The 18,418-nt window shown below is 36.9% G+C and overlaps 1 protein-coding gene across 2 annotated transcripts in view; it reads left to right on the top strand.

Moving 5' to 3' along the window:
- wars2 (tryptophanyl tRNA synthetase 2, mitochondrial) overlaps positions 1 to 11,911 on the top strand; it is a 40,844-nt gene extending 28,933 nt beyond the window's left edge. For both annotated transcript variants that reach the window (XM_041807344.1, XM_041807345.1), the window contains exons 5-6: positions 3,373 to 3,491; positions 11,004 to 11,911. In XM_041807344.1, the coding sequence (XP_041663278.1) occupies positions 3,373 to 3,491; positions 11,004 to 11,452 (568 nt within the window). In that variant the 3' untranslated portion in view covers positions 11,453 to 11,911. The remainder of the gene's footprint in view (positions 1 to 3,372; positions 3,492 to 11,003) is intronic.
- The last annotated feature ends 6,507 nt before the right edge of the window (positions 11,912 to 18,418 follow it).

Here is an 18,418-nt window from a genome sequence, read left to right as displayed (position 1 = left end):
GTAACAAAACTACTAACAAAGACTAACATTAAGAACAATAAGACTTAAAGAGATGCATTAGTAGTATGCAGTAATGTGTGGTTGCATTTTTTTCACAAATTTTAAAAAGATGACGCTAACAACCAGCAAAGCAGGACAACAGAGTTTTTCAGAGACATACAGCATCATCACATTTAATGGGGGCATCCCAGGACAAGTTACTACTGTGGTTGCAAGGAATGGACATTTGGTTCATCTTACTAAGAAGAAAGTCTTTAACAGAAGAGGTAAGAGAAGCAATGTTGACTTTAGTCAACTGTCGTGCACTTCTTTTATAGCCTATCATTAGCTTTTTTTATTTTCTCTGATTTTTCTTTAAAAATAGTGAAATAGAAGTTAATTTCATGGGGCGCAGGTGGCCTAATCGTTTGAGGTGCGCCCCATGTACGCAGACGTCCCGGGTTTGAATCCGGCCTGAGGCCCTTTACCGCATGTCTCTCCCCTGCTCTTGTCCCTGTTTCTGACTCTATCCACTGTCCTTCCTCTGTCAAAATAAAGGCACAAAAATGCCCAAATTAAATCTTAAAAAAATAAAAGATGTCCCTTCACAGCAAGCAGTACCACACAAATGATTTCATAAAGGAATGAAATACAAAATACATCATTAAGAGGAGCAATGGCAGTATAAATATCACACTGAGCTGTTCAAAAGGCTAATGGTAGTCAGGACAGAGTAATGTTTCAGTCTGTTTGTTCTACATGTCAGAGGGGCAAATCTGCAGCCAGATGGGAGCAGCAAAAGCTCCTTAAAAAGTGGGTGGTAAGGTCATCCAGGATCGACCGGGGCCCTTTTAAGAGTCACAAGTTTAAATAAGTCAGTCAGGCCACTCAGAGTAGTGCCTGCAATTTGCAGCACGCTTTGACTGAACCCTGCAACCTGCTTTTGTTTTTTAAATTATTGATCATGAAAAAGCAAATAAAAGAGAACGTAAGAACCACTTCCGTGACAAAAATTAAACTTTTCATAAAAATCCTGTCCACATCAAAATTATGTAGCTTACCAGTGGAACGCCGTTTTTAAATTCCCTGCCGACAGCAGCCACCTGAAGCTCAAAGCTCAGCTTGTCATTTAGAACAGTCCTTTACTTTTACTGCTTCACTTTCTACTCTTTATTTCAACAAATTTTCAGCAATAATAAAAAATGCACTGAAAAATACCCAAGGGCCTTTTGATGATGTATCCATTGTTATTGTAGTTAACAACAACCAATGAAATAACAAAAAAGAAAATCCTTGTATTCACTGAAACAAAAATAAGAACAAGGATTTACCCAAAAAACGTAAAATTACAATTAAAATAACACTGTTGTTTTCTGTGAGCGGGGATCATTTCCACCATCCACTGTTAAATTATCTCGTGTTTTTAGCGATTTCACCACTCGATATCAGTGTTGTTATTTCTACTGGCTCTAGGTTTAGGCTGTAGGCTTCGCAATACTCACATAGGCAAAATGCCTTGTCATATTTTTCATCCACACTGGATACTGTTTGATGATTAATGGCAGTTAGCAAAAGCTATTTTTAGCCATTAGCATCTGTAGCAAACACAGGGTTAAAAAATGCTTTTCAGTGATTGGTTAAAGTAAGAGAATACGTCATATCTGCGATGATATTTTGGTTAGTTTGGACGTAAATCTCTACTAGTGAAGATCTGAGATCAACCTTACATCTCTGTGGTGCGTAGGGTTTAGTGTGGACTTAACGCCATAACTTAAGGCAGAACTCACAGGGAGGAACATGTGTGGGCATGATGAGCGACTATCAAAGCAGCTTAATTTTCACTGAAAATGTCCAGGAACGTCCTTCAAAGTGATCTTTAGAAAAGAGCTGGAACCCTTGTTGAACTGGGTTATCATTTTGTAGAACTTGGGGGCATCTCAGACAGTGGCTTTTGGACTTCTGCAGGATTGGCATGAAGTTTGTGTGCACACACAAGTGAATAGCTTGTATTTACCCATCTACGGCATATCTCCAATAATTGTATGTACTTCAACATCTAGATCCAGATCCAAACTTTAGTTGTCCCAAAGGACAATTTAGTTTTTGCAGTCTACCCAGACCATATACTTACAAACAACGACAAAAGAGATGCCAGAGAGACAATAATACATAGTCGGTATATAGGTGATCCAGCATTAAAGAAAATATGTTGGGCCACCTAACCCTTTCCTTTAAGCCTGGGGAGAGTTAAACCGTCTGATTTGATTGATCAAGACCTCATACAATGATCATTCTAGGTCATGACTTGTTTTTAAATGTCAAATTTGAATAAATAAAATGAAAAGTGAGGCATAGCCAATATTAATATTTAAAATTGTATGATGTTTTCCTTTTTGAGTAATTTTTCGTCTTGCCCCTGAAAAAATATCCAGGAAATATCCAAAAAAACTAAATCAACACTAAAAATACTACAAAACTTCACTAAAACGAAGGATTTTTGCAAAATTACAAGTAAATTAAACTAACAAACCAACAGGGAAAACTTATCAAAACTAAAATTAAGAACAAAATGTCAGAACAAATTAAAGTAACAGATCCAAAATGATTTTCTTTGGGGTTGGAGCCAGTGCAGTGACTATACTGAACTGTACTGCAGCTCTCTGTGACAAATATATTTGATAGCTGCAGCCTGATGGCTGTTTATTTTTTCAAGGCCTTGTTTTTATTCTAACTGCATTGAGAAAAAGTAGAGAAAGAATAGTCTTCAAATGCCAACATTATTGTAAATGCAAAATACTTGGAGAAATAAAATTAAGTTCTTTACAGCTGAAGATGTAATTGCATTAGTTTATGATCATTAATAACAAGCTAAGAGTTCATGACTAGCCATAGACTGCACATCTTTTGAATCAGACTTCCACAAAGAGGAACATGGTGTACGGGCTTTTTGAGTTCTTTTCACAGCAGCTAAAATTTCACTGAAAATGTCTTGGAAAAGGATCTTTACAAAAGGCCCAGAGCCCTGTTAGTCTTTCTTAAGTTCAAACGGTGGTTTAATTTTTGTGCCTCTGTACTTGAAAGTGAAATATTGAGCTACATAAGTTCCCCGTCTTTATTTTAACCATAAAACAACCCAAACTTAATTTCCTGTGAAAAAGGTCAAAGCAGCAGAGAAAAGCTCATCTCTTTTCTCGCTGGCTTTTATTAAAGCTTAAATTAATGGATCTCTTCCTCCATACTGACAGTTCCATCGTTTCCAAACCTATGCTGAAGACTCGGCTCCAAGTGTCTCCAATTTGTGCTCACATCTTGTTGTGTATTTTATCTCCTGAGCTGTCACCGTGCACAGTTGTTGAGGAAGCGCTCACGCCGTGTTCCCCGTTCGTCTCTCAGGTCCACTCTCGTCCCCGTCGGAGAGGATCAAGTCCAACATTTAGAGCTGACCAAGGATCTTGCTCGAGTTTTCAACCACCGATACGGAGAACTTTTCCCTGAACCCGTCGCCCTGCTAAGTAAGAAAACACACACTGACACACACGTCTAAAGGCCACACTGCACACATGTACGCTCATGGGTTTAATAACTGTAGACATTTAACTCATAGGTACCAAAAATAAACCAGATCTCTGGAAGTAAATGATCAGTGCTTGAATTTTGAAGCCCGTGTTTTTGTTTCTGTGCACAGGAATTATTTAGTATTCTTTGCTAAGGGCATAAAAACTTCTTAAACAGCATAAAAGTCATTTAAATGAGCATTTACCCCCAGAATTTCAAACTGCTTTGCTAGAAATTATACTCCTTCATAATGTTGAATTTTATGCCTCTTTTTGGGATAAAACTTGTTATAGTTGAGCATTGTTTTTAACTTCTCTCTTTGATTCTCTAAAACTCTGTTTTGTTTTGTTTTTTTTACTTTTTACAACCCTATTCCTGAATAGTTGTTTAAAGTTTAAATTAAAACTCAGTTTAATAGTTTGCAAGACATTAAAACTTGTTTTAAATTGAAAAGACAACAGATTAATTTGTGAAACTGAGTAATTTGAATTTTTTTGAAAAAATTAAATGCCAGTTTCAAACATGATGTCACATGAGTGTAAACATGTATGCAAAACTTTATTGTCATTATATTAAAGTGCAATACAACATAAAACATATCTATGAGGGCGCGCCCTGAGTTAAACTATAAATACAGCTAACAAAAACAACATTTTCTGTGCATTGCCCCGCTTCATCCATTTGAACCATCGTAAAAGTCAGGAATGTGCATACTTTATTCAACCTTTACAGTAAATTGTCTTTTTTTACAGCATCTTTTTATTCTGGACAAGAAATTGTGGATGCTTTTAATTTTAATGTTAGGTGTATTTACTTTAACAAGCCCTCAGGGTTTTATTTTATCACGCTAGTTTGTTTTTATATGTTTTCGTCTATTTCTGTTTTATTTCAATCTTTTTTTTGTACAAATAAAGAGCTGAACTGAAGTGAACTGAACTTTGTAACAGAAGCTACAATCATAGTAAAGAGACCACATTTAATACTAAAAATAAAAACATCTGTCACATAAAACTAGTTTTATAATACAGGAAGTGTTTGTACAACAAACTCAAAATTTACACAAAAGCTATGTAGCATTTCTGTTATGAGTCATGAAATATCCAGTGTCAAACTGCCTTGTAATGTCCTAAATTATTAATTTAATTGAATTAGAGTCGCTCAATCGTGATTTTTCTCAAACTGTCTGTAGTTCTTCCCTTGTTGCATTTTGAATTTCCAAACTGATTTAATCATTATTTGAATGATTGGCTAACAAAAGGAAATGCAAAAGGAAATGCAATGATCTTCCGTCATATTTTAATCATATGTGAATATGCAAGGTCTAAATTGCACAAAAACATTGGTAACATTTCATAATGTGGATGGAACTAAGAGGAAGCGAGGGTTTGTCTCTCTCCTTCCAATGTATTTGTTCATTTTAAACAGCATGAAACCTTATCTTCATTATTTGAGCATTAAAACTCAGAAATGACATAATAAAGGGTGTTTAAGTATCAGTATTATTTGATTGTTTTGTAATGATAAAGGCTGTTGAACAATTATTTCTGTTTAAACTTATGTTAATTTTCCTACTGTTTGAATAGCCTGCTTTTATTTGAGAGAACAACCTCAGCTGCAGAGCCTTTACTGTTGCTAGGTCACAGATGTTAATGTATCTTTCTCCTATATTCATAGTTAGGTCTGTTTAATGTTGCTGCATGTGACGTATTGTTTTCCTTTATTCAAGAAAACTTCACCAAGAAAACAAAAAATCAGTGGAAAGGAATCCTGACATTAACATTGTCCCAACAGTGCGCAATGTGAGTGAGCATCTGCAAGAAAATCCGATTGTTTTACGTGTTTCTAGTTAGAAATGTCCTCTCAGTTTGTGAGTGATGCTGCACAAAGCAGCAGGATACGATGCTCCTTTTTTACCCAGATGCCCTGTTTCTGTCTCCTTTTTTTTGTCACTAATGTTGACATGTATGAGGAACAAGGGAAGTAAACAAAGCTGGGAGTGTCATACAGAAAATTTTTCTTGGTTTTATTTCACTTTCCTCTCTCTATGGAGCTTGTTAGAATGTTTTACAAAATGAAGGTAGAGTACATTAAAGAATGTCAGAAAGACGGTCAGATTAGTTCGTCCCATGTTGAAGACAAATCACATATCAGAAGCCCCGCCCCTTCCTTGTGATTGGTCATTATGATTGAGAGAGAAATGATGTTGCTGAACACAGCGTTTCTAAAGGTTGAATCATTTTATCTGAGAGCTGTGAGGGCAGTGACAAAAAACAGCTCTAACGCTGAGGGCGTTTTTACAGTCTTTGTTATTTTTCTATTGAAAATAGGCGCCGATAGAGCAAATAAACATAAAAAGTTGATCCAGGCCCTAAAGCTTTTATTCTTCTCCATTAGTTTGATAGCAGCTTAGAGAAAAGAGTGCAGGTGCAGTCACAATCTTTCAACCAGATGTACATTTAATTTTAGAAATCAGCTGTGTTTGATTTTTCTGTAAATGAGAGTCTGAATACTGAAGACTTGAACAAAAATTAGCATCTGCTGAGCTGAAATGTTGAAACTAGATTTTAGATTTTAAAGAATGTTGATTTTTTCACTGGAAATGAGGTCAAATATAGAGCACTATTTACACCGGATGATGTTTTTAAAATTGTTTTAAGTTACAGTATGATAAGGAAGGGATTCTCAATCAGAACAATAATAAAAGAGGCAATGTGACTGTCATGAAGTAGAAAAGTATCATAGGAGTTATGTATTTCTTTGTTCATCTGTAAAGTATCTGATGATTTATTCAAATTCTTTTAGTCACATTACTGTCTCATTTTTATTGAAGTGCTAAAATTTCAAGAAATCAGCTGTTGAGAAAAAAAATGTGTAATCCTTGTTGCTTTGAGTGGACACAACTCAGTGCCCACTGAAAATGTTTTGATATCCTATAGCTCAGACTGCACACAGTGGTGGTCTAGGAAGCCTACTTCCTTGACCACCATACTGGCTATGTAGACACAAAATGCACTGGCTTGCATGGAGGGTGGCCCCACTAACTGATGTCACAGTCAAACATATGAATTCATTTTTATAGCACATTTAAAAACAGCAGCAGCTAGCCAAAGATCTATACATTAAGAAGAAGAAAATACATAAATATAAACAACCACAAAAGTGAGAAAAATACACGCACAATCACAGATCATGCAGAATAATACATATGTGGGGTGATCAGCAGTCTTCTGCTAGTAGCCAGAAAGAATGGCTTTAGTTATTTCTGTCCAGCCCGGACTTATGGGTAATTTGGCTCTTTTTAGAGTTCCAGATCATTTGTCTCAGTTTAGTAAGTTTAATTAGAGCTTGTCTTTAAGTTACCTAACAACTCATTTGGTACACTTTTTTGCCTTTTGTTGTCTATCAAATAACAACAAAAATGTTTGGGGAGCCGGCTAATGTCATTCACCCAAAAAAAAAAAAAAAAAAAAAAAAAACAGCTTGCAGACTCCTCTCACCTGCAAATCACAGTCAGAATTTGATTTTTTGCAAAGTACATTTTCACATACAGGGAATTTGCCTCGATGTTTGGTGCAAAACAAATAATATTGAAGAAGAACAATATTATTAAGAGGCTAATAGAAATATTAAGGAGCTAGACTTAAAGAGATTTTTTTAGAAATAAAAATATGATAGCAAAATAAAAATAGAATACTATATAAACATCACAAAAGGGTGTACAGAAGGAGAAACTGTACAGATGTGCATCTATACTGGTGAAAAGGTTATAGTGCATTTTTTTTGTAAAGGACAAACTAAGACTCTCGTAACTTGTTGTCTTGTATAGTTTTACCTAGTACCAAACAAGGTTTATTCACCAAAGAGTGCCTTTATAACTATGTTTATGACAAACAAAGGAGAAAAGTTGTTAAAGAGGCTCTGCTAGCCTTGTGGCTTATTCACCCACTCTAGTCTTATCACCTGTAGCTTCACTGCGCACAGCATGTAGGGATACCAAGCCACAGTGAGAGAGCCATGGAAGTGATGCATGGGCTGTTAAAGAGATGAACAAGTGAGTTCCAATATCAGGTTGTGATGGGAGATGTTTTGCTAATGCATAGTATACGCACATATTAAAGTGCAGGCACTTTGTGTCTGATTGCACACAACAGATCATCCATGATAATGCATTGTCTAAAATGCCCCTTTGTTACACAGATACTGCACACAGAACTGCTTCCACACAGTGATAGAAAGTAGCATAAGTTGTTGTTGACAGTTCATGAAAGTCTTGTGCCTTTCTGTCCCATTTGAATTTTAAACGAAAAAGCTAGAGAACAGCATTGGCAGTGTTTGGCCACTCTGGGCTACCATATTTAGAATTACGACTCTGTTCCCCAGCATGTACCCACAGTTTTACACACACATGGCCAACATGTTCCTGGTTTCATCCTCGCTGATTATCTGCATCATAAAAGCAAAGATGGAGTCAGTCATGTGTGCAGTGCAGCTTTGATTAAAGAAATATCTTCTTCCTCTCATATCACAATAATAGAGTGATAATAGATCTGGTGGGATGTCCTCGCCATGACTTCAGGAATATGTGATTCTCTCTGTGTGGAGAAGGGGAGTCTTTGGCACGGACTGGTGGATCTTTATTTCAAACCTTTGGCAGACTACAGTCTCCAGTCACCACCGTCCCTTTAAAACGAAGGACCTTTATAAAGCTTGAATGAAATGGGACGTCTCATAGATGTGGACCAGTGCGTGTGGGCGGATGTGGAGGAGTAGAAGAAGAAATGAAAGAAAGGTCAGTCTGACAAGATGGAGGAAGGATGGGGTTGATAAAACAGACAGGAGAGGAAATCCAGGCTCCTACAGTCTGCTCATCACTTCACACTGTGATCCATCTGCTTCACACTCAGATGTTTGACACACAGCAGGCAGCAGTAATGAGACTGTAACTCGCCTTTTGTTCCTGCACAAAGACAGTCCATGTAATAACTTCTAAAACAGCAACACATATATCTGAAGTAATAGGATCAATGCAGCAATAATAATGAAGCTACTTTTATTGTTTGTTCTTTTATCTTTTTATTTTGATTATTTAAAATCATTTCGACATTAATGTATTTCCTAAGTAGGGATGCCAATCTGTGAGATTTCATTTAAGGTTTATTTATATTATCTCCTATAAAAATTTTACTTTTTATGTATGTAGATACAGAGGAATAATGATGATTAAACCAGTGTTTCTCAACTGGTCAAGTGTCAGGACTCACCAACAAACCACCACCCAAAGTTCTTAAAGATTTCAATCTATAACTAAATGTTCCTAATAAGAAATGAGTCCATTTGGACTTAAGATGGAATAAAAGATGTAATGGAACAAATAGATGGAGACATATCCTTCAAAATTAAAGCATTTCATAGATGTTTTTTGCAGTGTGTTTTTCCAAGCATCCACACATCCATGACCCACTGAAAATGTTATTTAGTGATTGTTTATTTCGATTATGTAAAAAAAAGAAAGACAATGGCTGACAGGTATAGAAAAATATCATACAAAACAAAATATCACTTGTTTGATGTACATACTAGAAAAGGCATGTGAAGGAGTAAAAACCAATTAAATCAAATGGCTTTGTGGCTATTTAAGTCCTAACCCACCTGTTGAGAATCAAGGAAATAAACAGAATTATAACTCTTAAAGCTTAAATAGAAATTCGACTTAGTGGCTTAATCAATTTATAGATATAAAATAACCCTAAAACATCTTTCTTTTCCCAAAGAAATGCCTTTTTAAACTCAGTGTATGAATATATATATTTATTTTATGACACAATAAACTATTTTATGCAAAATTAAACTAAAATACTAATGAGAAAACTGCAATTAAAAAAGATAAAATAAAGGTGTGCCCATAGTTGAGTGGTTAAGGTGCACGCCATGTACGCAGGCAACCCAGGTTCGAATCCGGCCCGTGGCACTATCTCCTGCATGTCTCTCCCCGCTCTCTTTCCTGTTTCTGACTCTATCCAATTTCCTATCAAATAAAGGCAAAAAGGCCAAAAACAAATCTTTAAAAAACAAAAAAAGATGAATATTTTTTGTTGTTTTTCCTGCAGATTTTAAAGTTTATCCTCTCTTTTAACATTTTCATTGATTAATTAACTTTTAAATACAATATGAGGGCCTCTTTCAAAAAAGATTTTCAGAGATAAATCTAAATATGAGAATAAAACATAAATATTAGGAGTTGTTATAATATTAAATGGTGTTTACTGTTGGGGGAAGTTTGTTGAAAAGCAAATGAAGACATATTTTCAGATAAATTATTAATGAATAAATATTTTCACATTACAAGCAGCTAATTAAAAAGGTGCAACATCAACACATCTGTTTTTTAAATTCCATTAATCTTGTGTCATTTTGTCCTCTTCAGCATATGAAGCTACTGAAGCAGGGTAGCAGCTGAATACTTCTCATTGTAGCTTGTTCCTTCTCTCACAGTGATGTGAAATGAGGACAATGACACTGCTGCTCCTTTTAACATGTCATTTCAGTAAAAAATAATCTCACAGATAGCTCACTGGACAAGTCAGAAGTCATCTTCACCTCGTCATATCAAGCTGAAGGCAATGTTTTAACTTTCCATCTACAAGAAGTTCTTAATCTTTCTTAATTAGAAAAAGCACAAATAAAGCAACTAAACATGACCTCCTGAAAAGCTTAAATGCTGTCAGATTACACTGTTAATAGGGTGAGTCATTTTGTACATGCACTCCTGCGTATTCCTCAGTATGTAATGGTGTTAACCAGAATATCGCTCTGAAGCCGTCTCCTAGCTCTAAATAATTGTCTCAAACCTCACTGGTGTAGCTGTGCAGCAATAGATGATCTAAAAGACAACATCATTAAAAACGGCCCAAGACTTCTTTTAAATCACGTAACACATTGGTAAGAACCCCTTCACATTGTCAGTATAGCCTGGAAATTTTGTTTTGAATGTAAAATGATGGAATTTGATTACAAGGTTAAAAATCAGTAAGGTTTAACTATTGAAATTCAGAAACTAATCATTAATTTAAAAAGAGTGATCACTCACAGTTTTGTTTGTACATAGATGCAGAACAACCATCCCCTTTCTGCACTAATGACATACACCTTTTTATTTTTGCTTTAAAAAGCTAAACTTCAGTTATGCATGTACATTTTATAGTTATCTTTATTTTTATTTTAGATTTGATGAATTTTCTTAAACAAAGGGGAACAGATTGAACATCACTTTTTGATGAGCCAGTGGAGGCGTGTGCTTTTTCAGATACAACTTTCCTTTCTCTCTAAATAACCATCTTCTATTGACGCTTACATCTGTATCAGTTTTAGAAATAAGACTGTCATTTTCATGTGTATCATCTTCTAGATGTGTCATTTGCATGTTTCTGTCTTCAAACTACTGGATTTCTCAGTCTAATTTCCTTCCGCAGGCTCAACAAAAAAAATCCGATCTCTCCGTGACCCTTCTGTTAAAATGTCAAAATCCGACCCTCAAGCAATGGCGACGATCACCATCACAGACTCTCCTGACAAGATCGCCCTCAAAATCCGCCGCAGCGTCACAGACTTTAACTCTGAGGTCACCTTCGATCCCGAGACACGGCCAGGCGTGTCCAACCTGGTGACAATTCATGCAGCGATGGCAATGATCAGCTTGGAAGAGGCGGTGTCACAGGCTAAAGGGCTGGACACAGGAGAATATAAGAAGATGGTGACAGAGGCTGTGGTCCAGAGGTTAACGCCCATCCGAGAGGAGATCGAGAGGCTGAAGAAGGACCCGGCTCACCTGGAGGGAGTGCTTGCTCAGGGGACATGCAGGGCCCGAGAACTAGCTGCTCCTGTCCTCAGAGAGGTTCGACAGAGGGTGGGACTCTGCTGATACTACTTCCTTTTATTCCAATGATTGAACACTCAGAAATGACAGAACAGTGTGCTGAAAGAAATATAACTAAAACCCCACAGACCATGAGATGACTGATGGACAGATGACAGATGAGATGACTCTCTGGTGTTCCTTACACTTATTTTAGAGACGTTACTGCTTATTCGTCTGCCTTTATCTGGTGCTGGGTTTATGTTTTTTCTTTCCATAGACTGTATTAAACATGGACGTTGTCTCAGTGACACCATCTACTGGTTTCTGGAAAGATGTTTGGAATCCAAATGATGGTGATCAGCTTGTGAGAAATACTGACTCCAAGTAACCAAGGCTTAGGGGCCAAAGGCCTTCTGCCAAACATCTACATTACATCCACCTTTGAGTCAGATCAGCTATACCACTAATTATGCAAATTTATGTATATCTCTTCGCCTCAAATCAATCAAAAAATATGATCTTTAAAATAATCACCTCTTGTATTGTTTGCCAATAAAGACATAAGACAAAGACATGTTTATTTTTGCATTCAACATTGTCATCATTTTTAAAAATTATATTTTTATTTCCAAAAATAAAGACCTATAATCTATGCAGAGTTCTGCATTTTCATATCAATAACTCAATAGATAGCAAAACCAAAAAAGGTTGATTAAGGAGTGCACCTTAAAAAAAATAGATTCATTTTACAACATGCGTAGAAACAAAGGTTAGCATTTTTAACACTTGAAAATGCAGCTTGGTATTTCCACAAATAACAGCTGTGTTTTTTATTTGAATCTTTTAGGGATTGTGTCTGTTTTTCCTTTACTGCTGACGGTCTCAGCCAGACAACATCAGAATAATAGCCTCTCCATAAAAACACTTGATTCTGATGCAAAAATGTGTCAAATATGTCTTAAACCAGGGATTTGGTTTGACTGGTCAAATGCAATTTGAATTTATGATTTTGTTTACTCTTGGTTTTTAAAATGATCTGCTCCCGTTTTATCACTGTCATGGCCGGCTCAAAGTCGATGACAAAAACAGGAGGAAATACAGAGCTACTTCCAAAAGTGTAGTGTAAAAGTTAATAATAATGATGAGTTTGTAAAGGCAAAACAACAGAACATAACAGAACAGTACTGAGGTGATATGAGGAGCAGGGCCTCTGTCTGGCTCTCTTGCTCCCTGCCTCCCAACAAACAGGAAGCCAAACCTGCTCTTATGGAGATGAAAATACCCAGGTGTTCTTATTCCATCACCTGACAATCACCACCCACCGGCACCTGAAAAAGCACAAAAACACATGAGAAGCAAACTGACAACCGGCGTCATCACATCACAAACACACAGAACTGAATACAAGCATTAACTCCTACCACTTGGAGAGATTTTTACCGTTAATTTTTACAAGTTTTCTGGCTCATGAGCATTGTTGAACATGTGTGTAGCCGGAGGAAAACTTTGGAGCGTAGAGAAGAGAGCTCAGGCTGTATACAGCTACCTGGTGTGCGGGATGTAGACTACAAACACGGAAACACTGGAGGAGGTTACCATGATGGTAATTCTGAGATTAGAACTGACGTAATACTAACCTCAGTTATCAATTGTCAATCAGATCAGCTCAGACTGATGACTGGTGGTCAGAACACACCTCCTCAACTTTGTTTTTACATTTTCCTCCAAAGCCATAACAACCCCAATGTGTCGATGGTTGTTGCTAAAGAAAGAGTAGCTATGAATGACCCCTAGTTCAGTTCTTAATTTGTCTAAGTATCTTCATCAGATATGTGTTTGATTAAAAACTAAAAAAGTACAAAACACAGATTTAAAGTCATGACTTTGCACAGACACTTTTTGAATTCCAACACTGATCTTATTTTCCTTTTATTTTCTTTTTTTTACAGGCTTAACCCTCTGGGTTCTACGCTATTTTTTCTTTTACATTTTTTTTCTCGCCTGGACTTTCTGTCTTAAAAAAATGTAAAACATCAACCCTGTGGTGCACAGTCAAGCTCTAAACATCCTTTTATTCAGGACAACCTGGGATTTAAGAATATCTGCTGCCGCAGTATTACTTGAATTAAAAAATAGTTATGGACACAAAACTGTTCTGCCATCTCTTGGGGGCCAAAAAGTGAATAATAAATAATTATTCTGTGACAAACAAACTTCAAAATAGTCACGTATTTGCAATTATGATCCTTGCACTGTTTTATTTTCTGATTATGAGCCATTATTCTGTTGCCTATTCTTGTTATCTCTGCTGCTGTGTCGACTGTAACACTTCCTCTGCCTTCTCGCCTCCTCTACCACACCTGTGTATACTGCATCAGCATCCAGGTTGCATCAATATATCAAGATGTAAACCAACACTGGGGACATGATACATATGCCTAGTCTATAGCAGGCATGTCTCTGGCCTTCAAGCAGTGCTTAACTTTGTCCTGCATTCCTAACATTTAGCTAAGTTGCACATGTACAGTAACCTTGCAAAGCAGATGGATACGCCGGTTTCCGTGTTTCTCACTGGCAAATCCATCACAGTTCAGCTCCCGTCTGAACCGTTCGGTTAGAAAGTGACAGGACCAATCAGCAATGAGGGGTAGTACTTTCTGGCACAGTGGAGTTGTGAAGTATGCAAGCAGCAACAAGAGACCGGTACAATTATGGTGGAAGACATTAGCGTGGATGCTGCTAAAGCGCCAGTTTCATCAGAACTTGACAAAATTTCTCTATTAAAGGAAGAACAAAGAACAGCAGTGAGTTGTTTTCTTTTCAAAAACAACAAAAGTCATGTCTTGCTGCTCTGATTGGCCCGTGAAGACGTGACAGACAGAATGTTCATCCAATCACACTCACACTTTTTTTCAAAGGCTCTGCCCTTTCCCAAACACTGTGTATAAGTGGTTTTCCAGATGGATGCGTGAAACACATCCATCTGGTGTGCCAGGTTACATGTGCAGGTGAATCTTGGAAAATTGGAATTTAGGGAACAAGTTAGTTTTTTCCCCAGGTAATTTAATCTATACAGTGAAACAGTGCAGCTATCTACCAGGAGATTTTAGAGCCCTTCATGCTTCCATCTGCTGAGAAGCTTTAATTGGAGATACTGATTTCCTTTTCCAGTAGGACTTGACACCTGCCCACAGTGAAGCCAGAACTACCAGAAACTGGTTTGCTGGCCATGGTGTTACTGTTTGATTAATCAGCCAACAGACCAATCTAACACAAACCCCATACCCTGAACCCCATAGTGAATCTCTGGAGAGATGTCAAGAGGAAGATGAGAAACCAGACCCCACAATACAGATGAGCTGAAGAGTGCTATCAGAGCAACCTGAGCTTCATAACACCCCAGCAGTGCTGCAGACTGATTGGCTCTGTGCCACATTGCATTGATGCAGTAATTCATGCAAAATGAGCTCCGAGTACAAGCCTAAGCTTATTTCACTTTGTGATGAATCAAGAATTTATAGCAAAACAAATATACAAAACACAACAGTTGTACAACTCAACTGTCAGTCGAATGAGAAACACATTAGATACAGGTGTAACTAGTAATAGGTTTGTACTCTCCAGTTGTTTTTGAGCCTTTAAACACATTTTAAAACCAAGTGTTAACAGGCTCACAGTCACAAAAGTAAGATGGGCCGTTCTCTAGTCATGTTTCTATCCACACCAACCTGAAATCTGGACCAACAAAGACAAATACAAAACATCTAAAAACACATTTGAACAAATAAGACTCAGAGCAGATTGTTTCCATGTTTGACAGCTGCTTTAAACATTTTTAAATATGTGATTATCATTCAATCACTTCAACAAGACTGTGAAAATACAAAACAAAGTGTTTTTCGGTGCCAAAAAAATGAAAAGAATTAGAGAAGTGTGAGAATAAGAAGTATAAATGTAAGAAAATGCACCCAGACTCCTACAGATGTGCAAAATTTGTTTCCAGATGATTTCTGAATAAATAAAAGTCAGAGGGAGTTACAGTCAAAGTGTAAAACTGCTCTCTATTGATCAGCCTGAGGAGACTTTCTGATGTGTTATTTTCTGGAGTGAAGAAAACATGACCTCAGAGGGTTTGTGTTGCAACAACTTGAGACGAATGAAAAGATCATTGAATGAAGTAACTCCAAAGGCATCTACAATCTTATAACAAAAATCTAAAAAAAAAAAATTACTCATGTTTGCAAGGTGGTCTGTGCTATTCATTTTTTAAACAGTTCAATGAATCCTTTTCTACCATTATAAAATTAGTCTGTCATGGACAAATTAACACAATGTGGTGGGAATAAGACTTTTAATGTATATATTTTTTTTTCACCTCAGACAGAGTAAATGTCTGATCTGTTGATCTTCAGCTGAAAGGAAAATGCCATATTTCCACCTCTTCAAGAAGGGGCATCACACTGTAGATTTTACAGGTGGACTTGAACTTAAGCACTGATATGAAGGTGGTATAAGGTGTGGATGTGCTAGGGAAAATCACTGAAATCTCAGTTATCAGTTATCAGCACAACTAATGATCCAACTCCAAGTGAGTCGTGGGACTCAAAATTTGTGTCTGAATCAGATAAAATTTGCACAGTGTCCGGCATAAGGCTATTTTCTAAGGAAAATGTAGATCCAACAAAAATGTGTCAGCTTACTATTCATCACTGAGGGGTTGTCATCTCACAATAGGAAGGTCGTTGGTTCGATCCCCAGCTCATGCGGTCACATGTCGAAGTGTCCTTAAGACACTAATTTGTCGGTGGCATGTAAAGGGGTATGGGGTAAGGGGTGTGGATACTCTCTCATGACAGAAAAGGCTCTTGGGTATGACTTAACATACAAGACATGCGAAACCAGACAATAAATAATACAATACATAAATCTAGTACTGCAATGAATTAGAAAGGACAGAATTATAAAAATTCTTTCCATACTGTATTTTGCATATTGACCATGCATGTGCAGTGGTAGATGGCATGATAGCAGCCAAATAAACAGAGGTGTTTAGAGTAGTTGAACAGAGACTTTTACTCAGTGGAAAAATGTCATTTTACCCCTAATAGATGTTTTCCAGGCAAATGATTTCATGCTGCCTTGGTCAGAGCAGCTGATTTTAAAGGAGCACTTCCTGTTCAGACATGTTGACTTTATTGGATTAACACGGATTGATTGATTGTTCTTTATTTGCCAGCCATGCACACAAAGTGCCCAACCCTTGTGGATTTATAAGACACTGGAGACGCCACCATAATGCTCCAACAATTCGATTTATCACGAACCATTACGAAGTTACATGTTTCTTTTACAGCTCAGTAGTAAACAGTCTATTCGGTCTTTTCTCCCAGGCTTTGCAGATAAAATCTGCTACAGAAAAAGTTTCCTTTTCTGAAACACAACTCAGTTTTTAAAAAAAAATATCTTCCATTCTGAAAAATAGGATATTAATGAAGAATATTTTCCTAAAAAGGGATGCACATCCATGATGACAATAGAGTCTATGTGCAACATACATATGTTGTCTCGAACGGAGTAAAACAAAAGACAAGACTGCTGCTTTCTCCTGTGTGCGACATGGAAACTTGTGTAATTTAGAACACCATTTTATATGAGTACAGCCAGTTAGAACAGACTTAAGAATGCTGTACATAAAACACCAGATGAGCAGCAAATGGCTGGTTTTCACAACTGAAAGCAAACACTGATGTCCCTGAATGTACAACAGTAAATAAAGCAGTGGAGACATGGAATTCCTTACCACTGTTATAGAATAAATATAACAAACCATATTTAAAATTCTCCATGTTGTGATCAGCAGGGTCCATTTATTTATTAGCATCTATTTCTTTTCGCATTTATCTGTCATAACACTCAGCAGCAACATACATGTTAACAAACCTGACAGAGTTGGAGCTTATGATAAAACATTTGGGGCTTGAGCCCTGTTAGCCACCCCCTGGCTCCACCAATGGAAAAAAGAACAGAACAACAGTAAGGTGCACAGCGGCCTAAAAACCATAATCATGTTTTATGTTAATGTTATGGGGAAAAAACTAACATTTTGATAATTCTGAAAATAATCTTGGTCAAGCAGAAATCTCTGGTTAATTCAACATTGAACTCATTTTATGTATATACTTGTACAAAAATCGATAAAATATACCATTTAAAATCCTTTTCTTTGCAAGACATCTAACAACCACCCTCTCAGTGTCTTGGGGTCCCGACTCCTACTGTGAGAATCACTGCTTTGGGGTATAGCTAATGTACAGACTGTAAATACACAAAGAAACACTCTGGATTTCTGCATTTTCAGATCACTTAACAACCCAAGTTCACAAGTAGGCTGCCACTGTGCAATGCATTCTGGGCATTGATGCCAAATGGTTGCATTGTCCTTCCTCCTATTGAGTGTCATCATTTAAACATTTTTGATGATAAGAAAAAAGTGCACTTTAACCCCTGATAAGTTAACTCTTGGCCAGTTGTTGCTATGTTTGGTCTGTCTGTATTTTTTTATGCAAAAATGCCTGTAGAATCTCAAGCCTTTTAAGCACAATCAAGTTGTAGATATCTGTTCTGTCAGGACTACCCGGACTGTCAGAATATGCATGCTGCAAGGATGTCGGATAAAAGTATCAAAAGTTATATAACCAAATAAAACAACAAACAGAAATTGTATCTCATAGAACTAAATACAAATCCCTCCCAGATCAACAATGAGCAAGCCTTTTCACACCTGCATTTAATTCCTTAAGGCCTCGTCTGTTCCACCTGGGACAAATGTTCATGGCGTGAACATGTGCAAAATTTTTAGGGTTCTTGAGAATTTCTTGGTAACAGTAAGATTTGACCTTGGTTCAGTTTTCTCTGGTTGTGGGGATGATTGTGTCCTATTTTAGGAGTGCAAATGTTCTCCTTCTGTTATTTGGGCCAAAGAGGACAATTTTTTCTTTCCTTTCCGAAAGAGTTAATAACTATCTTGTC

This window comes from Cheilinus undulatus, linkage group 15 (genome assembly GCF_018320785.1).
Source record: "Cheilinus undulatus linkage group 15, ASM1832078v1, whole genome shotgun sequence".
In the NCBI taxonomy this organism is placed as follows: Eukaryota; Metazoa; Chordata; class Actinopteri; order Labriformes; family Labridae; genus Cheilinus; species Cheilinus undulatus.
This window is presented reverse-complemented; position numbering and strand designations above follow the sequence as displayed.